This window comes from Lactuca virosa, chromosome 3, assembly GCF_052849685.1.
Source record: "Lactuca virosa cultivar CGN04683 chromosome 3, Lactuca_virosa_CGN04683_v6, whole genome shotgun sequence".
Lineage (NCBI taxonomy): Eukaryota > Viridiplantae > Streptophyta > Magnoliopsida > Asterales > Asteraceae > Lactuca > Lactuca virosa.
Window position 1 is genome coordinate 62,485,928 of NC_136428.1, and position 25,914 is coordinate 62,511,841.

The following is a 25,914-nucleotide window of genomic DNA, read 5'->3' on the forward strand; positions in this document are numbered from 1 at the left end:
TACTTAAGATTGTGAATATCGTGAAGCATTTTGATTACAAACAAGTGACGAGTAGTTATCTTTGGCACTCCGTTTTATTTTAGTATGTTGTTTAATAAATTGTAATTGTTAATTTGTTATTTGTGTTACATATTTTGATGGTAAGGATAAGCCATACTAGCACCAACTTGTGTTAATTAGGTTGTGGGTAACAAAAAAGAAAGAAATAGCTAACTCTTTTTGTACTTAATTGTTGTGTTGACTAATAATTTTATAAAGTATGTTTACTCAAAAGAATCTTTCCCAATGTAACAAAGAGTATTGGTTCATGATATTAATGGTTAATCAAGAATTAATTTATATTGTTTTGTTATGAAGTTTTGGTTTCCCCTCAAATAGGGGTATTTGGTAATTTCAGAAAGGACAGTGTGGCAGTTTTAAAAGAGTGTTTCAACACAAGCAACGACTAGTAACAACTAACAAGGATCCAAAATTGGATTTCTGGTTGTGATCGATTCAAATTACAGTTAAAGTGAGAAATAGCAGCTCTGCCGCCAAACTTCCATTTCCTCGCATTCCGCCAAAATTTTCTCTACATGTGTCATCAAATTATCGAACCCATGAAACCCGCTTCTATGGCTGACACAGTACCAATTCTGAAAGTTAAGGAGAGAACCCAAATATCATGGATCTTGGTCCTCTATTTATTCTCGACGTGGGTTCCTTCTTCTTTATCAAAGAAATTCAAGTGAGTAGAGAAGCGTGTAAATCAATCTTCCATGGAGTCTGGTGCTGATGCGAGGAATGATAGAAGAACTGCCGAGGAAAAAGCCATCGATGATTGGCTTCCAGTGACATCCTCCAGAAACGCAAAGTGGTGGTACTCAGCCTTTCACAATGTCACCGCCATGGTTGGTGCCGGTGTCCTCAGTCTTCCTTACGCCCTATCTCAACTCGGATGGTATCCCTTTTCCTTCAATCCAAGTCTTCTCTGTAAGATTCTTTTTTGGTTTAAACGATGCACGCAACATGTTCGATGAAAATCCCCACACAAAATCCACTTTCATAATATACAATCTCTTTGATTCAGGGGCTTTGGAATCACAGTACTTGTCCTATCTTGGGTGATTACACTCTACACACTATGGCAAATGGTGGAAATGCACGAAATGGTTCCAGGAAAAAGATTTGACAGATACCATGAGCTAGGGCAACATGCTTTTGGTGAAAAACTCGGGCTTTATGTTGTAGTCCCTCAACAGCTTATAGTGGAAGTAGGCACATGCATTGTCTACATGGTGACTGGAGGAAAATCTCTACAGAAGTTTCAACAATCAATTTGCCCTGATTGTAAACCTCTAAGAACAACTTACTTCATCTTGATTTTCGCCTCTGTTCACTTTGTACTTGCTCACCTCCCAAATTTCAACTCCATTAGTGGTGTCTCTTTAGCTGCTGCCATCATGTCATTGAGGTAATAAACTAATAATAAATCATAAATCATAAATCATAAATCATTCCATTGATCAAAATTCATTATGAACTTAGGGCAGTTATTCAACGATTGCTTGGGTGGCTTCATGGAAAAGGGGAGCTCATGATGATGTGGACTATAGTCCAAGGTCGAAAACTCCTGTGGGACAAATGTTTGGGATGTTTAGTGCTTTGGGTGATGTGGCATTCGCGTATGCGGGCCATAATGTGGTTTTAGAGATCCAAGCAACTATCCCTTCAACACCTGAAAAGCCATCAAAGGGACCAATGTGGTTGGGTTGTGTTGTTGCGTATATAATTGTTGCCATTTGCTACTTTCCTGTTGCAATAATTGGGTTTTATGTGTTTGGGAACACTGTTGATGATAACATTCTTATCACTCTTGAACACCCTCCATGGCTTATTGCTTCAGCTAACATGTTTGTCATCATCCATGTCATCGGTGGGTATCAGGTATGTGTCAAGATTTTCTTCCATCTCATATCTCTTCATTACAAAATGTCAAAATCTAACTTTTTTTTTTTTTTTTTTTTTAACATTTCAGATTTTTTCGATGCCTGTTTATGACATGATAGAAACCTTCTTGGTGAAATCAGTGAAACTGAAGCCAAGTGGTGTCCTTCGATTCACTGTTCGTACATTATTTGTTGGTAAGATTATGATTCTATTTTTTTTTCTTTTTCAAATACGTTTTTTAATTTTGATTCCAACTTTTGGGTATTTGTAGTTATCACTACTTTTATTGCAATCACATTCCCTTTCTTTGGTGGGCTTCTTGGATTCTTTGGAGGGTTTGCATTGGCACCAACCACCTATTACGTGAGTCTTTTTTTTTTTTTTCTCTCTTTTGCAAGATGTGAAAAGTCCTTTTTACCCTCTCATTGTTTTTTATCATTACTTGCACAGCTTCCATGCATTATTTGGCTAATAGTTAGGAAGCCCAAAAGATGGAGCATAACTTGGTGCATAAATTGGGTATTGTCAAAAGTTCAATCTTTTTTTTTTTTTTTTTTTTTTCCGGAATTTTCTTCTATGAGTTGTCTAATTTGTGTTGTTAATGTTTCAGATTTGCATAGTAATTGGTGTGCTAATAATGATTTTAGCCCCCATTGGAGGTCTAAGGTCGATTATTAGGTCAGCTGGGAGCTACAAATTTTACTCGTGAAGAACTCGAAAATGCAACAAGTATTGGAGTTTGTGTAAAAAGAGTGATTTGGTATTTGTGAAATGTGAATAAATAAAGAAATAAGTCTCTCAGGTGAAAGTTAGAGATTAAAATAGATGTAGGTGTTGGAGTTTGATATGTGTATGGTGTTTTTTGTACTTTGCAAGTGATGTACTATCAGTATTAGGCTCAACTCGTGGTACAAACTTGTATTTGTTTGCTAGTTCTTGTTAAATTATTTTTAATTATTTTAGTTGTTGGCACTTTTTTTTTTCAACTTTACCTTTATGCAGAATATGCAAAATGATTATTCTTCCACCAAAGCTTGAACAAAAACTTTTAACAAATGTAATATTCAATTCATATTGAAATTACATTTACAGGTACATGTACGATAACTATAAAAGGCTCAATCACCTAGGTTTTGGCATATCAAGTATAACTTTTTTTAGACATTGAAATTCAAACCCGAGCCATATCAATTATAAGTATAATTATTAATCTACAAGATCTATCAAACAACTTATTTCCCGTTCATATAGACGATGTTAATATTTTATTATAGAATCAAATAGACACCACCTTAAATCTTGATATTAATAACTATTTATATTATTTTTTAAAGAATTGGAGACTGGAACTCTGGAAGTGGAGTTGAGCCTCCAAGCAAAGGCCCCAGCCAATGAGCCAAATATCTTACCAGTCCAGCCCAGAAAGGATGACCCTTGGCATTGTTCAAGCCAGGGGGCCAAAAGCTCACATTCCTTAGAAGCCCATTCCACGATATATTATACATACACGACGAACCAAGTTTTCGCGCCATCTTCTTCATTTGTTTCCCTCCAAGCACAGTCGACAGCAAGAACCCTAGATCCCCATGGAAGACCAAATTAAAGCCGAATTCAAGAAGAACAACTTCATTTTAGTCGAAGAAGAAGAAATACTTCAGAAATGTAAGAAAGATTTTCACTTCTTGCCCCACTAATTTCATCGTGATTTTGTTTTTATAGTCTGCGATTGATTATCTTCTCAATTTGTTTTTGTTTCGGTGAGCAGGTCTGACATTTTGTATAAATTACAATCTCAGTCCATCGGACCTTGTTTCGAGCTGGGATTTATACTCTATCAACAGGTAATTAGTTTGCTCGATTACCTTAACGTTCAGTATAGGATTTCCGACTATGGAGGTGGAAAGGAATTCTAGTCTGCTTTGTAGGAGAATCCATTTCGCCACTCGAATTGTGTTTAGTTTTATTTGGTCTTTGACAGTGTTATCATTGCTCATATGGATGCATTCCATCAGCAATATTATGTTAAAAGTATTATCCCTTTTTTGACAGGCAACTGGAACTAGTAGTATCAGATGCTCATATGGATGCATTCCATCAGCAACTACAAAGTGAACAGAAACAAGCTATTATCGAAAAGGAGCAAGGCCTACATTCATATACTGATGTCACCATGTAAGCCTTTCATCTGAGACGTGACAGCTTATAACTGTGAATAATTGAGCCTCATTCTCTATGATTTGAATCAATGATCACAAACTTATACTACAGGGAGTTAGATGAAGACCATGAAGATGCTAAGGAGATTGTTCCTACCTCTCCAACAGGACAAACTAATGTACAGCTGGACTCATTTGATGTAACACCTATGCAGCATTCATTGGGGAAGCCTTTAGAACTGGTGACACCCTTTGGGCAACGGAAAGACAAGTTTGTAGTACACTCAACTTTTAACACCCTACCCACAGTTCATGAAATTAAAATGGAAAAGGGCGAAGAGGGTTCTGAAGATGATGTGATCAAAAGGGTACAACCTATTAAAAGTTGTTCCCTTGAAGTTCATTCTTCCCAGCCTGCCCCTGGATGCAGATACATGTATGACAGGATAGAAGACAAGGTATTGTAGCATTCTCATAATTTTGATTGCTTTTTGTCCCATGATTATGCTTACATCACTAACTTTAATGTTTTTGGAAGTTTAGTTTAATTATCTTGAAGATAAAATCATGAAATATTCAAAAGCCATGGTTGCATCTCAGCTTTATGAGGAACCTGTTGATCCATCGGTTGCTTCCCAAGTAATTCCTATCTCTATTTTATTAGAATTATTCTTTTCCTTTTTATCATCTTTGAAGAGCTTCAACAACATAAGTTACACCCCTTGATTCCCTATCAGAAAAGTATATTTGCTGTTGGCATGATTTGCTGTGAAGAAGAAGGGCGTTTAAAGGAAAAACCAATCATGCTTCAAAGCAGGTAATTTCTGTTGAATCTTTATGCTCTTTTCAGACATCTTTGCCCTTACTGTTGTCGTTTTTCACTTGTTTGAACAGTGTTGAGCATTCTGGAGGACAACGTGTGCGCCTTGACTTGCAGAAACTGGACCAGTTTTCCCTTTTCCCAGGCCAGGTAGACAGTTAAAAAAATGGAAACTGGCCAAAAAAAACCATTTAACATAAACATAATTCAACAGGTGGTAGGTATTGAAGGGCATAATCCAAGTGGGCACTATTTAATTGCAACAAAAATTGTTGATAATGTTCCACTATCAGTCTCTGATGATGAAAATATTCGTCAAAAGAAGAGACAAGCTGTGGATCAAGATAACAAGCCTGCTGATTTATCTGATATAACATCAGATTTATCATTGGTATGTAAGCTTGTTCTTCATTTTACTAAAGTACCCCTTTAAGTTTACAATCTGGATTTTCTCTGATTCTATCCATGTCATCTTTGAGCAGATTATTGCTTCAGGCCCTTACACCACAACCGACAACTTATTCTTTGAGCCACTCTCTGATCTTCTTGCATATGCACAAAGAAAGCAGCCTCAGTTGCTTATACTGGTGAGAATTTACAATTTTAACCCTGTAACTGTTCAAAAATCAAAACCACTTTAAACTAACTAACATTGTATTGAACTCATTAACAGTTAGGGCCTTTCATTGATTCGGAGCACCCCGAGATCAAGAAAGGAGCTTTAAACAGGACTTATGATGATTTATTCCGTCTTGAAATCCTTAGGAGGGTATAATCGTCTAAACTGCTCCTTTAACACTTTTATTTCCACTTTTTCCCTTGATTTTTTATATATCAATTGTTCCTCAGCTTCAAGATTATGTGGAATATATGGGCTCTGCTGCACGTGTGATTCTTGTGCCATCTATACGCGATGCACACCATGACTATGTATTTCCTCAGGTAAATTTATCATTTTATTGTGAATGAAATATTTATAAATGTTACAGTAAGTTACATGTTGGTCCCTGAGTGTTGCTAGTTTTGGTTCTTATTTGAGGTTCTTGTAACAATTTTGGTTATTTTTCCAAAGTAAAATGACCATATTGGTCCCTGAGTGTAGCTAGTTTTGCCATTGTGTTACCAAAAACATTAAGAAAACCTTAAACAAATACCAAAATTGAAAAAAAAACAGCTATACTCAGGGACCAAAAGTGTAACATTACTCTAAATATTAGGATGAGTTAGAAATTTTAGAGTATTATGCTTAGTGTATTTTTTTGATTGTGCAGGCTGCTTTTGATATGAATATAGCTGATCTAAATCATCAGATCACTTGCATTCCAAATCCAGGAATGATGTCAGCAAATAAGGTAAATGTTGTTATTTGGATGATATGTGAGTTGAGAAGTTTTAATAATTGAGTGAAAAAAATATAGGTGAAAGTAGGTTGCTGTAGTGTGGATGTCTTGAAACAACTTAGTATGGATGTGGTGTCACGTGGGATCAAGAATCGCATGAATACACTAACAAACCATCTCCTGAGTCAACGCAGGCATGTTTTCAAAATTCAAAATAATAATTTTCTTTTTTCTTTTTTCTTAATTTAATATTTTTACGTTTGTGACAACAGCTTTTATCCTCTGTATCCACCCGCGGAAGACACTCCTGTGGACTTGTCGCTTGCTCCAGAAGCCCTTCAAATGTCTAGTGTTCCAGACATTCTCATCGTCCCTTCAGACCTCACACACTTTGTGAAGGTATCTACCTGATTAAATCTTTTAAATGCTTCTGTGAAGATTTTATTGATGAGTTATTGTTTAATTTCGAGTTATTTGTAGGTTTTGAGCTTGGAGGGGACAAGTGAAGGAGGTGAAGAAGTGAAATGTATGTGTGTGAATCCGGGAAGACTGGCGAGAGGTGAAGGAGGAGGTCACTTTGTACAACTTAACTTCCGTGGTATCCCTGACTTGTCTTCTGCCTCAGTTATTCGTATATAGAATCAAACATTCAGCAAAAAAAAAAAAAAACAACGGCAATAGCATTCAAGTCTCATTTTGCAAGACAAATTGTTTAAGGTTTAACGAAATTAGTATTGAGTTGTAATTAATGTTGTATTCTGTTTGGTTTAAATCGTTGTTGCTTTCTAGTTCTTTGGTAGTATTGTATTAAATACTAATCATATCATGTTATAAGATAAACTAGCTGGTTATATAGTCTTTTTAAAAAAATCCAATTTAATATAATGACTGCAAAATGAATCATTGGATGGCAACATCAACTAAACTTTATCATAGAGTTTCAAGCAACTTTCTACAACTGTAAATGGATTCACCAAAAGTTTAAAGTCCTTTGAAGGCTATTTCGTATTTATTTGATTATTTCTATAGAAGATTATACAATTTTGAGTTGATTTTCATATACAAAGTCTTGAACTTAAGGGTTCATGAGTGCTGAGACTGCTATTATTTGCATAAGTTTTGAATTTTTTTTAAATGGTGTGATAAATATGATTAAAAGACTGTATTAATATAATAATAATGTTTTCTTTTGAGATTTTGCTAAAAATGACCAAGTAACACACCTAAGTGTCAAAAAAATGACAAAAAAAGTGCTTTTCAAAAATGACCAATGTCAACAATTGAATATTAGGGATTTTTTCATAAATTTGCATGAGTTTGTAGTACGGAACTTCAGTCTGTGATACACTCTGCGGGTATCTCAATATATAATATTTTGTCTATGAACTTTATATTTTTGTTTGGAATTTATGTTATAGTTTTTTATTTATACATTTTAGAGACAAAAAAAAAAAAGAGAACAAAAGAATTATCTAAATTTACACAGAGGTACCTATAGAGGCTTAAAAGGTACTACGGACTCACGTAAAATTAAAAAAAAGTCTCTAATGTTCGACTATTGACATGAGTTTGCAGAAGACCCTCTACGGACCGATTTGTTATTTTCGGAAAGCTCATTTTTTGGCAGTGTGTCATTTGATATTTTTGATAAAATCTTCTTTCTTTTTGACATTTTTAGAGAATTTATAGGTGCATTTTGTGATTTTGATCTCTTTTTAAACTTTATTTATTTTATTTAACTTGCTAAATCAAAACATGTATGGAGGCTATATATTGGCAAAGGCGGGAGTGCAAGCGAAGAGGTGAAGTTGAAGCAAAGAGCAGGACCAGAAGATGCCAGCATCCTCCAATTTAAACACACTGATCTTAGGAATACTCGACAAAATCAATAACCTTATTCATCTTAAGCAGCTTCAAGCTTATCTCATCACCACCGGCCATTCCCAAGACCAGTTTTTTTCTTTCAAGCTCGTTCGGTGCTGTGTACTCTCTCTATCCAACTTCGATTACGCTCGCTCAATCTTCTCTTCTCTTGTTTCACCCAATGTCTACCTCTACACCGCCATGATCACAGCTTATTCTTCTCGACCAGATCATGATTCGTCGCTCCTTTTATACCGCGATATGGTTCGAAGGAAACGACCTAAAGTCAGCCATTTTATCTACCCACACGTCCTTAAATCTTGCCCAGAGGTTTTGGGATCGAATGGAACGAAAATGGTACATACCCAGATTGTTAGAACGGGGTATGAAGAGTACCCGGTTGTGAAAACGGCTTTACTTGACGCTTACTCGAGGTTCTCTTCCGATATAGCTGTTGCGAGGCTACTGTTCGATGAAATGTCTGAGAGAAATGTCGTGTCTTGGACTGCTATGATTTCTGGGTATACTAGAGCCGGTGAAATGCGGAGTGCAATCGAGTTGTTTGAACAAATGCCTGACAGAGATACCCCATCGTGGAATTCTATAATCGCTGGGTGTACTCACAATGGGATGTTTTCAGAGGCTATTCATCTTCTAAGAAGGATGATTATGAACGGAAAGAAACCAAATCATGTTACAGTCCTATGCTCTCTTTCAGCTTTCGGCCACATGGGCATGTTACATCTTGGAAAATCAACACATAATTACCTTCTTAGAAACGGGCTTGGTCCTAATTCTCATATTGCAAACGGATTGGTTGATATGTATGGAAAATGTGGGAGCTTGAAAGAAGCCCGAAGGGTGTTTGATGAAACGCCAAAGAGAAACCTAACTTCATGGAACTCAATGATCAACTCTTTCGCCCTCCATGGCCAAAGCAAATCAGCGATAATAATCTTTGAGGAAATGAAACAACATGGTGTGAAACCAGATGATATTACATTTGTAGGGCTATTAAATGCTTGCACCCATGGTGGATTGGTGGAAAAAGGTCGTTCTTTTTTCAAATCAATGGTAAATGATTACGGAATGGAGCCTGACATTCATCATTACGGGTGTTTCATTGATCTTCTTGGTAGAGCAGGTCAGTTTGAAGAAGCCATGGAAGTTATAAATGCAATGAAATCCCCACCTGATGAAGCTGTTTGGGGTTCTTTGCTCAATGGTTGCAAGATTCATGGCCGAATGGATTTGGCTGAAATTGCTGTGAAGAAACTGATTGAAATTGAGCCGAATAATGGTGGGTATGGGGCGATGTTGGCCAATATTTATGGTGCATTAGGGGAGTGGGATAAAGCAAGAATAGTATGGACAACATTGAAGGAGCAAAAGGCTCATAAGATACCTGGTTGCAGTTGGATTGAAGTTGATGATCAAGTTCATCAATTTTATTCGGCTGATGATTCCCATTTCAAAATACATGACATACACTTGATCTTAGAAAGCATATTAGGGTTTTCTGATGAAAACATCTATCTTCATCATCAACATACAAGTAGACTTTGATCATACATGTTATATCATATGTAGATCTGATTTTGCTACCTCACTTCATATTATTATCAAAGTCATTTTATTGAGTTTGTCCCTTGTGGTTGTGGTCGACCATCACAAAATTCATCACGATGCACATTTTCTTTCCTCTTTAAAACTATCAATTTTTTACCAATTTTTTTTTATTTGTTTAACAACCAAAATTTCTCAAAATAATTACTGATATTGAATTTTGGATTCTACTTAAAATATACGTTTTACTTTAAGGCTTCAAGTCCGTTATTCTTCATCTTTTTGGCATGCTTACCAATGTTAATAAGGTTCAATTCATTCTTATAAACTTCCCATTTAGCATGATTGCGCTTGTCATAAAATCATGAACATTAATTAAAAATTTAAGGGACGACTATATCAATCATCAAGACATAATATTAGAATATTAAATGTAACTTTAAATAGCTACAAAAACTATATTTGAATTAACAGAAACGAAAATCAGTTTTATTTATTTTATTTTTTTTGTAAAAACATTAAAACTAAAAATCAAATGAAATATAACCCAATAAATATGTCCGGTTCGTTGGTCCGAACCTATTTCTTTCTACAGGCGGTCTTGTGTTCCTTGCAACTTATTTATTTATTTATTTTGTTTGAGTTTGACCGTATGTTTGCTATTGCAATCAAAATGGAAGTCCCTTTCCGCCATTAACCTATAAAGAAATCAAATTCATCGTTCTTCGGTTGCTTATACCCTGACACAATCAATCAATCATCATCATCGTCGTCGTCGTCGTAGCTCCTTTCTCTTACGCTTCGCATATTCCATCTCCCTAATTCTGATTATTCGCCAGGTTTCTTATTCAGGGGGGGCAAAGAGATGAGATCCATGACTGAAACGGTACCGTCTGGATCCGCATCCGACGAGGATTCAAATGTTCATATGAACTACGCTCTTGTTTCTGCACTTGTTGCCTTTGCGGTTGCCCAAGCCATTAAGGTCTTCACCACCTGGTATGTTTTTTCTTTCATTATCATTTCTGATTTTTGGATTTGCTTGTATTCTTGTTTCAACTAGGTTCTCAATTATGATATTTGTCTCTTTTTTTTTTGATTTTCTAATCGATCAATTTACAATTTACAATTCCGTATCATATCTGGATAATACATTAAGCACTGTGTGTTGCTATGTCTCTCTGTTTCATGCGTGCGCTGGATTGAATGCTTACGATTATTTTGAATCTGAGAATCGGATCAGGACACTGTTTTTTCTCTGAATATCATTTTTCTAGGGCTAATGATGTGTTTTCTGATTTAAGCATAGTTTGGTGATCAAATTAACTACCTGACAAAAGCATATTTGACATTAATTCAGCTTCTGTGAATGAATTTATTCAATTTTACTTGTTAATAAACTGAAATGGAGTTAGTATCGTTACATTCCTCCTAAGAATCTTATAGCTGTTGTAGACATGCAGGTATAAAGAAAAACGATGGGATCTTAAGCAGCTTGTGGGATCTGGTGGCATGCCATCATCACATTCAGCAACTGTGACTGCTCTTGCTGCTGCTGTTGGTTTTCAAGATGGTATAGGTGGCACTACATTTGCAATTGCTCTCATATTAGCTTGTGTTGTATGATCTCTCTCCCTCTCTCCTTCTTTTTCATCATCTGCTGTTGTTTGTGAATTCATTGTGATGCATCTTGTAAATGAAATTAACAGTTTATGATGTTTGTAACAAACAGGTAATGTATGATGCAAGTGGTGTCCGATTGCATGCTGGACGCCAAGCAGAGGTTTGAATTTGTAAAAATGGCTACAACACGTTCTTATCATTCATTCATTCCCTTATGTCTGAAATTATAAATTTTCAGCTTCTGAATCAAATAGTATATGAGCTTCCTGCTGAACATCCCTTAGCTGATAGCAGACCACTTCGTGAACTTCTTGGCCACACTCCTCCTCAGGTATCTTTTCTTTTCTTGTATTTTTATTATTTCTAATATAACAAACACATTTTTTTTATAATATTTTTATGTAACAAATTCTTTTTTTGTAAAAAAAAAAAAAAACAATCAGGTTGCAGCTGGTGCATTGCTGGGGTTCTTTACAGCAGCAATTGTTCACTTAATCACTCAAGCTGCTACTATGGCTTGACAGTTGACACTGATCTATTATTAGTGTCATGGTTGTCTTGTTTGTCTATCATAACATGCGCATCCATGACATGACCATTTTTAAATACCAAAAAGACAAACGTACTTTCAGTCATACGTCAATTCCACAAATAACACATTATCATACAGTTTGACAAATATTTGTTTCATCATTGACAAAAAAAAAGTGTCAAAAATGATTATTATGTTTGTCGGTTAATAATACACTGTTAAATTGGCGAATTTACTAGAATACAGTACGTTGTCCTTTTGGAAATTAAACCTAATGCCTTCATTCTTTAAGTCCATTCTTTTTCATGTATATTTAGCTCTGGTTGATCAATTTCTTGATTTGTAACTTTGTAAGTATCTTATGCAATGGAATTAGTACATTGTGTTTTATGGTTTTAGTCTCTTTTACATAAACATTTCAAGCCACTCGTCTCCTAGCATATGATTAAATCTAATAGCATTATGTTGTTATAATTATACACTATATCTATATATTTCAACAAACTCAAATATATGTAACCAAAAAAAAAAGACGTTGTTCCATAGTTAATATATTTTTTCCCCCAAATTTATCATAGATTTGGTAGTTTGTATATTTGAAGGTTTAGTTTGTAAATGATTGAGTATTAAATGTCCGTTACCACCTACACCACCACCCTACCATTACTGTTGTTACTACTAACTCTATCGTCACCACCATCACCTCTATTGCCACCACCACCACCGTCGCCACCACCCGCACCCACCAGCACCAACACACAAGCCCAAAAATCTTGCAAGCCCACAGACGGCGTATGCGCGACGTACATGGCTCGTACGCCCGACGTACGCTGATGGCAATCCGTAGTCGGGGCACTGGCTCAGTACGCGCATTGTACTCTAGAGGACGCCCAGCGTACTGGCCAGTCGGCCCTTATTAGCTCCAAAGTCTTAATCCATTCATATTTAACGTCCAAAACTTAGATCCAAACTCAAAATAACGTCTTAAGCCATAAAGTTGCAAACTTTATGGTTTTGCATACATTGTTGGGGCTCAAACTATGAATTAAGCCCTCTAACTCACTTAGGAGGTCACTAACACATGCATGGTTGAGTCTTAACCTTTAAGATACAATTTTTATGACTCAATACACTTCCAAGAGTCCAAAATGACAGCTCAAATGGCCTGGAGTAGCTCATACTCGAAGAAACCAAGTTATGGGACCAAAAGATGCTAAAACCTACCCTAATGTAACATCCGTATAATTCATGAAAAATTTTAAACTTTTTAAACAAATCCAAAAGCCATCATTGTTTATAAATTGTTTTCAAAATGAGTTCAATATCAGAGTAATCCCAAAATCATAAAACAAAACATGAGGAGGTGCACGATCACGTCTTTGCCTTCCCGCGATCCTCTGAGGCACTTGAAACATAATCCAAACCTGTAAGCCCAAAGCTTAGTGAGCTCCCCCAAAATACCAATACATAACAAATAGCACAAATACAAAACAACATATTATGAGCCAAATCAACCATCGGGTTGGAATTCCCCTGGCCCCTCAACCATGGGGTTGGAATGCCAACATACTATGGGTCCAATCAACCATCGAGTTGGAATACCCCAGGCCCCTCAACCATCGGGTTGGAATGCCAACATACTATGGGTCCAAGTTGCACAAAACCGACAAGGCCCGCCTCCGAATCTCAGCTCTCTACTCAGTGCCTACAACCACCAAGTGACCAATTTTCATCAAAATCCCAAAATACCCAAAGTACCTTTAAGGTCAAACTTAGCCAAAAGGTCAAAAAAAGTCAGCTCAGCTTAACTGCCATGTCGTGGTACCCTTGTACCACGTCGTGGTGCCGGATACGACAAAACAGTCGCGAACCACCCCGCCACCACGTCGTGGTGGCCTTGCCACGTCATGGTTATAGGTTTTTCAGCAGCTTACTGCATTCAACCACCTCATTCGATTCCAAAAGGTCTCCAGCTCAGATCTGGTCCAAAATAGGGTCTATATGGATAAAGTTTCCAACTTTATCCAATAGAACCCTCCAAAATGCATAGATATCGACTTTTATGGTCTAAAACACTTCATGGCTTCACTAATAATTGTCCAATCCATGGGGGTTACTTGACCAAAAGCTACAAGAGAGTCTCTAACTCCAAGCACACCATAAAAGTCTGTGCTTTTCAGACATGCATGTCTTGAACTCTTATTAGGTCAAAATAGGGTAAAAAGGTCAAGATTTCATGTATGTCCCTCAAACTCAATTCTAGACCAGATCCAAAGACCCAAATGTTGACTCATAAAGTTGCAAGCTTTATGAAGTTCAACAACCCAAGGCAACAAGACATAGAGAAAGAAAGGGAAAACTCCATAGATCTAATCATAAACTCATCAAGATGAAGAATTTATACATCCTTGAGATACTAGAGGAAGGTGAACTCCTGGATCTTCTTTGCCTTGGACTCCCAATGAGGTCTTCCACCACATTTTCCTTCACAAGCACCAAAAACTCACACTTTTAAGGCTAAAAAATCACAAAATGGCTCTAGGGTTTGCAAGGGATGATTTTGAGAGATGGAGGCTGATGGGAGGAGGCTAGAAGGGGGGGGGGGGGGGCGGTAAGGATATTTAAAAAGGGCTCAACCCTCAAACTTCAGGGTTTTCCCCAACATCCACCACCACGTCGTGGTGGTTCATTAAATCCTGCGGCCCAAAACTCACCGCCACGTCATGGTGAGGATTCACCACGTCGTGGTTTCCAAAGAAGATTACCATACATACTCGAAAATAATACCATACCTGGAACCGGGTGTTACACCTAAACCTAGATCTAAGCTTAGAATAAACAAGGTTCAGACTTTATACTGTCAATAGGCTAGAAATGGTGCACAAGCTATGGATCTACAATCTCCTTCTTCTCATTTGCTTCTTCCCAAACTTCCTTCTTCTTCAAACCACCAAAGAACACCCAAACACACAAGGTAAGCTCAAAAATGCACTCAAGAAGGCTAGGGTTCGAGATTTTCACTAAAAGGGCAATGAAGGCTGAAAGGGTAATGGTCTTGAGGGACTTAAGGACTTTAAATAGGGTGTAAACCCTAAAAATTAGGGTTTTCCCCTGGCTTGGGTACGCCCAACGTTAGGGGTGTTCACGGTCCGATTTTTTCGGTTTTTAGGTCAAACCGAAACCAAACCGTTACTAACGGTTTTTGTCAAGCAAAAACCGAAGCCGAACCGTTGAAAATTTAAAACCGAACCAAACCAAACCAAACCGTTACTAACGGTTTGACTCCGGTTTGGTTTCACGGTTTGGGCTTTTTAGGCCCATTTTAGTCGAGTCCACTAAACTAATTTAGTAAGAAAAAACTGCACTATTAAAGGTATTAAAACAGTAAAAATTCTGCCTAATATTAAAGCTGCAATATTAGAGGTATTAAAACAGTAAAAAAACTGCACTATTAAAGGTATTAAAACAGTAAAAAAACTGCATTATTAAATGTATTAAAACAGTAAAAATTCTGCCTAATTTAGTAAAAAAAAAAACTGCACTATTAACGGTTTGCGTCTTTGCGAATTGCGATTACTCGATTAGGGCAAGCTGAAACGAATCAGTCAATCACGAATTCACGATTGCTTGGAGGTGGACTATCAAGACTATCAATTTGGGCTTCATTTACCAATTACCATAACACAAAATAAACTACAATTGGGCTGTAATAATTAAATATTGTGGGTTTTAAAGTTTATTATTTGTATATAAAAATTAATATATAATACAATAAAATACAATTACATATAAAAAAATTAATTAATATATATATATAAATCCTACGGTCCGGTCCGGTTTTTATACGGCTTGAAATCTTAAAAACCGTAAGCCAAACCGTTCAATACGGTTTGAAAAGTTCGAAACCGCAAGCCAAACCGTAAAGAAAAATACAAACCGTAAAACCAAAACGATGACCGGTTTGGCCGGTTTCACGGTTTCAAACCGAACCACGAACACCCCTACCCAGCGTACGCCGGGTATCCCCCGATGATGCGCATGCAAGGAGTACGTCGTGCGTACCTAGTGTACGCCCAACGTAGTCACAATCCTCCATCACATTTTTCTTGAATTAAACATAGATTAAATCACAACTTCATACTTGGCGACTCTGGTGCTACATCGTATATTTCTTATTTAACTTTATGGTATACCCATTAGTTCATTGTTTATAATTAAATACTATTGAACTGTACATACACTTATTGTGGAAGATGTTGGTACCACAGATAACAATGAGTTTTAGGAGCATGGTTATGGGTTAGGTACACCTGAACAGTCGCCGAATGACGAACCCAAGCATATGTTTGTATATAATGACTCGTCATATTAAAAAATGATCCCCCGGGAAGAATATAAAACGCTTGCAACACCTCTTAGGCATTCTCTATGTGAAAAAGTTATATCTATATGGTGTAAGTCCCTATGGATGCAGGTGAAGAAGAAAGGTGTTGCACACCAACAAGCAACACATTTGGACAATCGTTTATATCCTACCATTCACACTCTATATAAAGAACGGGATGCTTCGCTATTGTTGTCGCACCCTTATATCACTGTTATACCAACGATTGAATTTTGGACACGCTTATATGGGGATAGTCACGAGGGCTGTATGGCATGTGATGTAAGTTATATAATTATGTGATCATTATGTAGTACGCTTTTAATAACAATACTTACTTTATTGTAGACATGTGTTGATTAACAGTACATCATGATGTGGATCTCACTGTTGATAGAGCGTATACCTGATGATGCTCGGTGGACGTTTTTGCCGTCATCTTTCAACAAAGATTCATATCACTAGAGTCACATGGTTGATGGATCCATTTACTCGGCTTGATCTGCGTGTGATGCGGTATAATTGTGTTTTGATTACATTACCAACGTAATAGTCATTTATAATAAAATGATATTTGATGATTATTTAATTCTAACATTTTGTGCAACTTTACATTCTAATCAATATACCGACAACTCACTGGTTTTTGGGTGTTTTTGATTTGAAAACATTCAAAATGACTATATATGATAGTCACTGGGTGTACAATTATTTTGAAAAAAATGCTTCTTGGTTGACACCTATGTGAGGCCATATCCACAAACTTCTAGTAGATATCAACTATTGGGCTACCAAACTCACTAATGTACGGGTGCTAGAGAGTTTCAAAATTACCTTTAAAAAGAGCGCAAACGTACCACAACATTCTGACACCAAAGGGAATTATGGAGTGTTTTTGTGTTGGTTTATTGACATGTTGATGGCGGGGAAAGCATATAGGATAGAGAGTTCAACCGAAACCTGGTCCATATCATATCACAAGCGATTGACGGAACTTTTTGGCCAACCAAGAAAAAATAGTGTTCCATTTAAATGATGTAGTATTATTTAAAACATATCAATGACTATTTTTACTTTTATGTAATTATTAGTTTTAGTATATTTAAAAATTATTAGTTTTGGAAGATTTATATAATTATAGTTTTGATAGATTTAAAAATTATTAAGCACTGTTCTTTTTTGCAATATATACATTTATAAAACAAACATAAATCACAAAAAAAAAAGACTGATTCGGAACGCTACTTCGGAATACTACTCGGCCGTATAAACCCCTTCCCCAGCAGCTCCTGAAGCTGCGAGGATAACTTCTGCATCTCTGGTGGCGCAAGGCGATAGGGCGCCTTGGCGATAGGCGCTGCCCCCGGAACCAAGTCAATACGGAACTCTACCTGCCTCTCGGGAGGTACACCCGGCAACTCCTCGGGGAAAACATTCGGGAACTCACGCACTATCGGAACCTCATCGACCGACCTCGGTCTCTCTGCATCTACTCTCGTATCCACCACATAAGCCACAAACCCATTACAGCCCTGCTGTAGACTCTGCCTCGCTCTAGCGGCCGAACAAAATGCTGAGCAAGAACGGGTACCCTCGCCGTATACCGTAAGTACTCCCCCACTGGGGTCTCGTATCGTCACCAACTGTCGCTCGCAGTCTATCACAGCCCCAAATCGGCTCAACCAATCCATGCCTACTATGACACATACGTCCCCCATAGCAATCGGGACCAGATCTATCGGGAACTCGACACCGAAGATCTCGAGTACACATCCTCGAATCACATCAGTAGCATACACTGCTCGCTTGTCGGCTATAGAAACTCGTAGAGGTCGACTCAACGCCTCTCGCTGAACACTGATGTGTCGACTAAACGCTATCGACACAAATGACCGACTCGCACCCGAGTCAAACAACACCAAAGCAGGTACAGAACACACAAGAAATGTACCTATGCATACCTCAAAATAAGCATAATATCACAAACTCAATATAAACCGAGGAAAGAATACATACCAGCTACCACATCGGGTGCTGCGCGGACCTCCTCCGCTGTCAACTGGAAGGCTCTCCCGCGAGCCTTCGGCGCCTCGGCCTTCGCCGGCCGACTCTCTGTAGCTCGAACAGCAGGTGCAGATCCCTGCGCTGATCTCTGCAGTAGCTGTGGGCATTCGGCCTTCCGATGGCCGGTCTGGTTGCAATGAAAGCAAACCGTGAATCCCTTGGGGCAGTCCCTCACATAATGCCCCTCCTTCCCACACTTATAACACACCCCAGCTCTGCATGTCCCCTCGTGGCTCTTGCCGCACTTTCCACAAGTGCGGCCCTTCGGACCCCCAGATCTCGAATCAGCGGGCTTTGCCCGCTTGGCTGCCGGCTGAGACTGTGCCGGTCGCCGATCCACCCTCTGAGACTCGGCCTCCTCCCTGGCCTGCGTCTCCAGCTCAATCTCCCTCTTCCGGGCATTTGCCTGGAGCTCAGCAAATGTCCGATAAGTCGAGTTCGACACGAACTCCCGTATATCCCTCCTCAAAACACCCAAGTACCGGCTCATACGTGCCTGCTCAGTAGACACCTGCTCAGGGCAGAACATCGCCCTCTCATGAAACTTCCGGGTAACCACAGTAACCGAATCAGTACCCTGTTTGAGGGTCAAGAACTCCTGAGCCAATCGCTCCCTCTCCACCGGAGGAACATACTCATCTCGAAACATCCTGGTGAACCTCTCCCAGGTCACCGCAGTCAGCTCTGCAGTACTGAAGTCTGCCGTCACAAACTTCCACCAGTCCTTCGCTCCCAAGCGAAGCTGGTTCAGCGCAAACCGAACCCTCAGATGCTCTGGACACGAGCAGGTATAGAAACAACCCTCAACATCGGTAATCCATCTCATAGCAGCAATCGGATCCTGCGTCCCATCAAACTCTGGTGGCTTCGTGTTGCTGAACTCTCTGTACAGCAACGAGTCACCCCCCTGCGGCCTGGCAGCAGCAACGGCTGCGGTGGCCGCAGCAACAGCTGCATCAGTAAGAGCGGCGTACCGCTCATCAAAAGCCTCCATCATCGTGGTCTTGATAGACCCGAACATCTCTGGAATCTCAGCGCGGATGGCAGCAGCCACCTCATCATAAATCATCTGGCGGAGCTCCTCATCGCTCACAACCCCCTCGCTAGTCCCTGGCCGGTGGCGCGTCCCAACCATGATGTCTCTCTGAAATACAACACAAGATATCAGAGACTCGCTCGAGTATACTCGCACTCGATAACTCAACCCTACTTGCTCCTTAGTACCCAATGGATTCTTACTTAGGGTGCACACTGCTCCGGTGTCTTCAGTAGTACGGGCCCTATACTACCGTCCACACCGCATCAGCATTCACTCTAAGTCCTCCTCCTTGGATTCCAGATCACAAGTACACTACATCTCACTGGCATAGGCTACCCTTCGGTAGGCCTCCCAACAGCTCCTCACTGCTACCTATTCGCTCTCAAGCATCATATAGCAGCAAAATCATTCCTAGGCTAAGGCATCATAGATCAGGCCACTCTAGTCCTAATATGATCACCTAGCCTACTCTAGCATGCATAATATCTCATAATATCTCATAACACATAAGGTAAGGGTATTTTGGGAAATCACCGTTCGGGCGCTGGCTGATCGTACACACTGCTTCCTTCTGCCTTTCTCAAAATCTTTTATTCTTTTAGAAAAATTGTTTATTTTATGAAAACTTTCTCATCTCCTCAGTTTGAGTTCGGATTCATCCGAAGATGCACCCGAATCCCTCAAACCAAGGCTCTGATACCAACTTGTAACACCCAAATTTTCAAAACAAATTTTCATTTCAAAACATACTTTCCACCACATAAAAATCACAAAATCATAATAAATCTCTGTATCATCACAAAACATGTCCCAAGATCTCATATAAATAAATCCTCTCTCGTGTGTACGAATCATGCCGGCGCCTTCCCGCGATCCTCACTAGTACCTGAAACACATCACACAACAACTGTAAGCATAAAAGCTTAGTGAGTTCCCCAATATACCACATACAACACATACGCCACTCGAGGCTACAATACGACCCTCCGGTCCGATGTGTCTCAGCGGGACCCTCCAGTCCCGTAGCTCGTTGGACCCTTTGGTCCGGTCTGTATCGTTGGACCCTTCGGTCCGGTCTGTATCGTTGGACCCTTCAGTCCGGTCTATATCGTTGGACCCTTCGGTCCGGTCTATACAAAACATAGCATACATATAACACAATGCACATAATCTCATACATAGCATACAAGACCCTCTGGTCTACACATAAATACCACTCTAGGTAATGTATAGTGAGAAGACTCACCTCGGATGTCTCGGATAATATCCCGCCCGTGTATATACTGATCTAGCCTCTGCCTATACACATAACATAATCATCTCAATCAATCACGACTCTCTAGGCTAGACTAGACTCTCACATGTCCTCTAAGAAGGCTAAAAGGCTATTTTACCCTTCAAACAGTCCACAAGTTCCATTGTTGACCAAACCCAAAAAGTCAACAAAAGTTAACGGTCAACCCTTGACCAGACTCGCCGAGTGCACAAATGTGACTCGGCGAGTTCAGTCGTGAACTCGAGTCCTCTATCCCCCTTCTGACTCACTGAGTCATTCCCCCAATTCGGCAAGTCACTCACTGTGTGATTCACGGGAAACCCTAACCCTACTCGCCGAGTCTGCCCTTGGACTCGGCGACTTCATGTCATGCACAAACTCAATTGACCTCCTGAGGTCAGATCTGTTCCTTAGAACCATAGATCTGACCTTCCCAAGCCTGATAATCACGTAAAGCTTGGATCTTGACACTCATGTGACGCCTAGGAGGCTTTACTTGGTGATTTAGCCCCAAAAACAACAACCTGAGCTCATTGCCTCCATAGCTCAACATAAAGCAAGCTGGAAAAAGCTCTTTAGACCACTATGGGTCCAGATCCGAAGTCTCAAAGTGAATAGGGGCCATATTCTCACAACTCCTTCCAATAAAAGACATAAAAACTCTACATCTATGGATTCCTTCAACAAAACAGATAAAGGGGCGACATAATACCTCAAAGATGAAGTCTTTTGCTCGAAATCCCCAGATGCACAACCTCCTTGGTCCCCTCCAAGCTGGAATCACCTCCTTCTTGTAAGAATCAATCACAAAGATCAAGAAATGGCTCCTTTCCTCTCACAAACGCTCTAGCTCTTTTAGGGTTTCTCTCTGGGGTTTGGTAGCCACAAGTGACGGCCCTAAGGGCCTTTAAATAGGTCCCAAACCCAAGAAATTAGGGTTTCATTAAACAGCGTGGACTCGCCGAGTCCACGTATGGACTCGCCGAGTCCACGTATGGACTCGCCGAGTCCAGTCATTAATCCAGTCCAACAATGCGCGGCTCTACTCGGCGAGTCTAAGCGCCTACTCGCCGAGTCCCTCTCCAAAACTCAAAAATAATTAGATAAATACAGTACCTAGAAATCCGGATGTTACAATTCTCCCCCACTAGAATCAGACGTCGCCCTCGAAGTCTCTCTCAGCAAATAACTCTGGGTACTGTTCACGCATCTCTAACTCCGGCTCCCAAGTCAGCTCGGACCCCTTCCGATGTTGCCACTGGACCTGAACCAATGACACCTCCTTGTTTCTCAAAACCTTGATCCTCCTATCCCGAATCGCGATCGACCTCTCAACATAGTTCAGGCTCGCATCCACCTGAATGTCCTCAAGGGGAACCACTGCCGACTCATCGGCGATACACTTCCTCAACTGAGATACGTGGAAGGTATCATGAATCTGACTCAACTCCGCAGGTAGTTCCAAACGATACGCTACTCTGCCCACCCTGGCGATCACCCTGAAAGGACCAATATACCGAGGCCCCAACTTGCCTCTCTTCCTGAATCGGATCACTCCTTTCCTAGGAGATACCTTCAGGAGGACGAAGTCACCAACCTGAAATTCGAGCTCGGACCGTCGTCTATCCGCATAACTCTTCTGACGGCTCTAGGCCGTCAGTAACCTCTGCCTGACCTGCTGAATCTGCTCGGTCGTCTGAAGCACAATCTCCGTACTACCCATCACACGTTGCCTGACCTCACCCTAGCAAATGGGAGTCCGACACCTCCTCCCATAAAACAGCTCAAAGGGTGGCATACCGATGCTCGAATGATGGCTGTTGTTGTAGGAAAACTCTGCCAAGGGTAAATATGTGTCCCAACTCCCTCCAAAGTCCAATACACATGCCCGAAGCATGTCCTCGAGCGTCTGAATCGTCCGCTCACTCTGCCCGTCTGTCTGTGGGTGGTATGCGGTACTAAAATGCAGCCTCGTACCCAACTCCTCATGAAACTTCTTCCAGAATCTGGAAGTGAAACGCACATCTCGATTTGAGACGATCGAGATCGGCACTCCATGCCGTGATACCACCTCCCTCACGTATAACTCTGCCAACCTCTCAGCGGAAAAGCTCTCACTGATAGCAAGGAAGTGAGCGCTCTTCGTCAACCTGTCCACAATCACCCAAATTGCATCGACGCCCCTAGCAGTCCTCGGCAATTTGGTGATAAAATCCATGGTAATCTGTTCCCATTTCCATTCGGGAACCTCCAACGGCTGCAATTTACCATGCGGTCTCTGGTGCTCGGCCTTAACTCTGCGACAGGTCAAGCACCTTTCTACGAACTATGCAACATCCCTCTTCATACAGGGCCACCAATACTCTCTCTTCAGGTCCAAATACATCTTAGTGGCCCCGGGATGGATCGAGAACCTCGATCTATGCGTCTCCTCCATCAAGATGGTACGCGTTCCACCCACGAACGGTACCCAAATCCGACCCTGAAAGGTCATAAGTCCTCGACCATCGGTAACGAACTCCGATACCTGTCCGATAACCCGCTCTCTCTTCCGGTTCTCCGGCCTAATGGCCTCAGCCTGTGCCCCTCGAATGGTGTCCAACACCGGAGTCATCACTGTCAATCTCATACAAACATCTCGTATCGGGGCACTCTCCGCCCTGCGACTCAGGGCATCAGCTACAACATTAGCTTTGCCCGGGTGGTACAAGATCTCGCAATCATAGTCCTTCACCACATCCAACCATCTCCTCTGACGCATGTTCAGGTTGGGCTGATCCATCAAATACTTCAAGCTCTTATGGTCCGTGTATATGGTACACCGAACCCCGTACATGTAGTGACGCCAGATCTTGAGGGCGAACACTACTGCCCCCAGCTCCAGATCGTGGGTGGGATACCTCGCCTCGTGAGGCTTCAACTGTCTCGATGCGTATGCTATCACATGCCCTCTCTGCATTAGCACCGCTCCCAGCCCCGATATCGATGCGTCACAATACACCACAAAGTCCTCCATTCCCTCCGGAAGGGCTAACACCGGGGCTTCGCACAGTCTCTGGCGAAGTGTCTCGAAGGAGGCCTGCTGCTCTGGGCCCCATGAAAAAGCAACACCCTTCCGGGGTCAATATGGTGAGTGGCACGGCGATCTTGGAGAAATCTCTGATAAATCTCCTATAATAGCCGGCCAACCCGAGGAAACTCCTGATCTCGGTGGGGGATCTCGGCACCTCCCAACTCATCACTGCCTCAATCTTGGCCGGATCGACCAAAATCCCATTCTGGTTAACGAGGTGCCCTAGGAACCGGACCTCTCGTAACCAGAAATCACACTTGGAGAATTTGGCATAAAGCCTCTCTGATCTCAAAACTCCAAGTAACTCTCTCAAATGCTCCTCATGCTGCTCTCTGGATCTAGAATACACCAATATGTCATCGATGAACACGATCACCGAACGATCCAACATCCGTCTGCATACTCTGTTCATGAGATCCATGAATGCCGCCGGTGCATTGGTGAGCCCGAAAGGCATCACCACGAACTCGTAATGCCCGTAACGAGTCCTGAATGATGTCTTCTGGATATCCTCATCTCGTACTCTCATCTGATGATATCCAGACCTCAAGTCGATCTTGGAAAACCAAGACGCTCCCTGCAACTGATCGAATAAATCGTCGATCCTCGGTAAGGGGTAACGGTTTTTGACCGTCAGTTTGTTCAGTTCCCGGTAATCAATGCACATCCGGTGTGAACCATCCTTTTTCTTGACAAAAAGGATCGGCGCTCCCCACGGCGAGCTACTCGGCCGTATAAACCCCTTCCCCAGCAGCTCCTGAAGCTGCGAGGATAACTCCTGCATCTCTGGTGGCGCAAGGCGATAGGGCGCCTTGGCGATAGGCGCTGCCCCCGGAACCAAGTCAATACGGAACTCTACCTGCCTCTCGGGAGGTACACCCGGCAACTCCTCGGGGAAAACATCCGGGAACTCACGCACTATCGGAACCTCATCGACCGACCTCGGTCTATCTGCATCTACTCTCGTATCCACCACATAAGCCACAAACCCACTACAGCCCTGCTGTAGACTCTGCCTCGCTCTAGCGGCCGAACAAAATGCTGAGCCAGAACGGGTACCCTCGCCGTACACCGTAAGTACTCCCCCACTGGGGTCTCGTATCGTCACCAACTGTCGCTCGCAGTCTATCACAGCCCCAAATCGGCTCAACCAATCCATGCCTACTATGACACATACGTCCCCCATAGCAATCGGGACCAGATCTATCGGGAACTCGACACCGAAGATCTCGAGTACACATCCTCGAATCACATCAGTAGCATACACTGCTCGCTTGTCGGCTATAGAAACTCGTAGAGGTCGACTCAACGCCTCTCGCTGAACACTGATGTGTCGACTAAACGCTATCGACACAAATGACCGACTCGCACCCGAGTCAAACAACACCAAAGCAGGTACAGAACACACAAGAAATGTACCTATGCATACCTCAAAATAAGCATAATATCACAAACTCAATATAAACCGAGGAAATAATACATACCAGCTACCACATCGGGTGCTGCGCGGACCTCCTCCGCTGTCAACTGGAAGGCTCTCCCGCGAGCCTTCGGCGCCTCGGCCTTCGCTGGCCGACTCTCTGTAGCTCGAACAGCAGGCGCAGATCCCTGCGCTGATCTCTGCAGTAGCTGTGGGCACTCGGCCTTCCGATGGCCGGTCTGGTTGCAATGAAAGCAAACCATGAATCCCTTGGGGCAGTCCCTCGCATAATGCCCCTCCTTCCCACACTTATAACACACCCCAGCTCTGCATGTCCCCTCGTGGCTCTTGCCGCACTTTCCACAAGTGCGACCCTTCGGACCCCCAGATCTCGAATCAGCGGGCTTTGCCCGCTTGGCTGCCGGCTGAGACTGTGCCGGTCGCCGATCCACCCTCTGAGACTCGGCCTCCTCCCTGGCCTGCGTCTCCAGCTCAATCTCCCTCTTCCGGGCATTTGCCTGGAGCTCAGCAAATGTCCGATAAGTCGAGTTCGACACGAACTCCCGTATATCCCTCCTCAAAACACCCAAGTACCGGCTCATACGTGCCTGCTCAGTAGACACCTGCTCAGGGCAGAACATCGCCCTCTCATGAAACTTCCGGGTAACCACAGTAACCGAATCAGTACCCTGTTTGAGGGTCAAGAACTCCTGAGCCAATCGCTCCCTCTCCACCGGAGGAACATACTCATCTCGAAACATCCGGGTGAACCTCTCCCAGGTCACCGCAGTCAGCTCTGCAGTACTGAAGTCTGCCGTCACAAACTTCC

At 41.4% G+C, this 25,914-nt stretch overlaps 4 protein-coding genes across 5 annotated transcripts; all 4 read left to right on the forward strand.

Moving 5' to 3' along the window:
- Positions 1-364: 364 nt before the first annotated feature.
- On the forward strand, positions 365-2,886 carry LOC145162355 (lysine histidine transporter 1-like). 2 transcript variants are annotated; one of them, XM_079081530.1, is made up of 7 exons: positions 365-940; positions 1,070-1,453; positions 1,533-1,926; positions 2,018-2,123; positions 2,201-2,292; positions 2,380-2,448; positions 2,540-2,886. In XM_079081530.1, the coding sequence occupies exons 1-7, from the start codon at positions 759-761 to the stop codon at positions 2,636-2,638; spliced, it is 1,326 nt and encodes a 441-aa protein (XP_078937656.1). In that variant the 5' UTR covers positions 365-758; the 3' UTR covers positions 2,639-2,886. The 2 variants fall into 2 exon arrangements, with proteins under 2 accessions (XP_078937656.1, XP_078937657.1); XM_079081531.1 differs by having other exon boundaries at positions 847-972.
- A 464-nt stretch (positions 2,887-3,350) lies between these two features.
- POLA2 (DNA polymerase alpha 2) lies at positions 3,351-7,058 on the forward strand. The gene is made up of 15 exons (XM_079084744.1): positions 3,351-3,591; positions 3,695-3,770; positions 3,979-4,101; positions 4,198-4,543; positions 4,629-4,724; positions 4,823-4,902; positions 4,980-5,055; positions 5,120-5,296; positions 5,388-5,492; positions 5,579-5,674; positions 5,755-5,847; positions 6,177-6,257; positions 6,324-6,439; positions 6,518-6,644; positions 6,726-7,058. Exons 1-15 carry the CDS (start codon positions 3,516-3,518, stop codon positions 6,882-6,884), a joined length of 1,827 nt encoding a protein of 608 aa, XP_078940870.1. The 5' UTR covers positions 3,351-3,515; the 3' UTR covers positions 6,885-7,058.
- Positions 7,059-8,025: 967 nt separating this feature from the next.
- LOC145165839 (Pentatricopeptide repeat (PPR) superfamily protein) lies at positions 8,026-9,751 on the forward strand. The gene has a single exon (XM_079084745.1). The coding sequence runs from the start codon at positions 8,079-8,081 to the stop codon at positions 9,672-9,674; it is 1,596 nt and encodes a 531-aa protein (XP_078940871.1). The 5' UTR covers positions 8,026-8,078; the 3' UTR covers positions 9,675-9,751.
- Positions 9,752-10,294: 543 nt separating this feature from the next.
- Positions 10,295-12,219, forward strand: LOC145162356 (uncharacterized). The gene is made up of 5 exons (XM_079081532.1): positions 10,295-10,673; positions 11,138-11,294; positions 11,407-11,457; positions 11,536-11,628; positions 11,741-12,219. Exons 1-5 carry the CDS (start codon positions 10,540-10,542, stop codon positions 11,816-11,818), a joined length of 513 nt encoding a protein of 170 aa, XP_078937658.1. The 5' UTR covers positions 10,295-10,539; the 3' UTR covers positions 11,819-12,219.
- The last annotated feature ends 13,695 nt before the right edge of the window (positions 12,220-25,914 follow it).

What these genes read in the sequence shown, in the direction of transcription:
- LOC145162355 (XM_079081530.1), top strand. Translation starts at nt 759, where the DNA reads ATGGAGTCTGGTGCTGATGCGAGGAATGATAGAAGAACTGCCGAGGAA. An exon ending in ATGTCATCGGTGGGTATCAG is followed by an intron (nt 1,927 to 2,017) that starts GTATGTGTCAAG and finishes TTAACATTTCAG; the next exon opens with ATTTTTTCGATGCCTGTTTA. An exon ending in TAACTTGGTGCATAAATTGG is followed by an intron (nt 2,449 to 2,539) that starts GTATTGTCAAAA and finishes TTAATGTTTCAG; the next exon opens with ATTTGCATAGTAATTGGTGT.
- POLA2 (XM_079084744.1), top strand. Translation starts at nt 3,516, where the DNA reads ATGGAAGACCAAATTAAAGCCGAATTCAAGAAGAACAACTTCATTTTA. An exon ending in CCAATCATGCTTCAAAGCAG is followed by an intron (nt 4,903 to 4,979) that starts GTAATTTCTGTT and finishes TTGTTTGAACAG; the next exon opens with TGTTGAGCATTCTGGAGGAC. An exon ending in CATCTCCTGAGTCAACGCAG is followed by an intron (nt 6,440 to 6,517) that starts GCATGTTTTCAA and finishes TTGTGACAACAG; the next exon opens with CTTTTATCCTCTGTATCCAC.
- LOC145165839 (XM_079084745.1), top strand. Translation starts at nt 8,079, where the DNA reads ATGCCAGCATCCTCCAATTTAAACACACTGATCTTAGGAATACTCGAC.
- LOC145162356 (XM_079081532.1), top strand. Translation starts at nt 10,540, where the DNA reads ATGAGATCCATGACTGAAACGGTACCGTCTGGATCCGCATCCGACGAG. An exon ending in CTCTCATATTAGCTTGTGTT is followed by an intron (nt 11,295 to 11,406) that starts GTATGATCTCTC and finishes TGTAACAAACAG; the next exon opens with GTAATGTATGATGCAAGTGG. An exon ending in ATGCTGGACGCCAAGCAGAG is followed by an intron (nt 11,458 to 11,535) that starts GTTTGAATTTGT and finishes ATAAATTTTCAG; the next exon opens with CTTCTGAATCAAATAGTATA.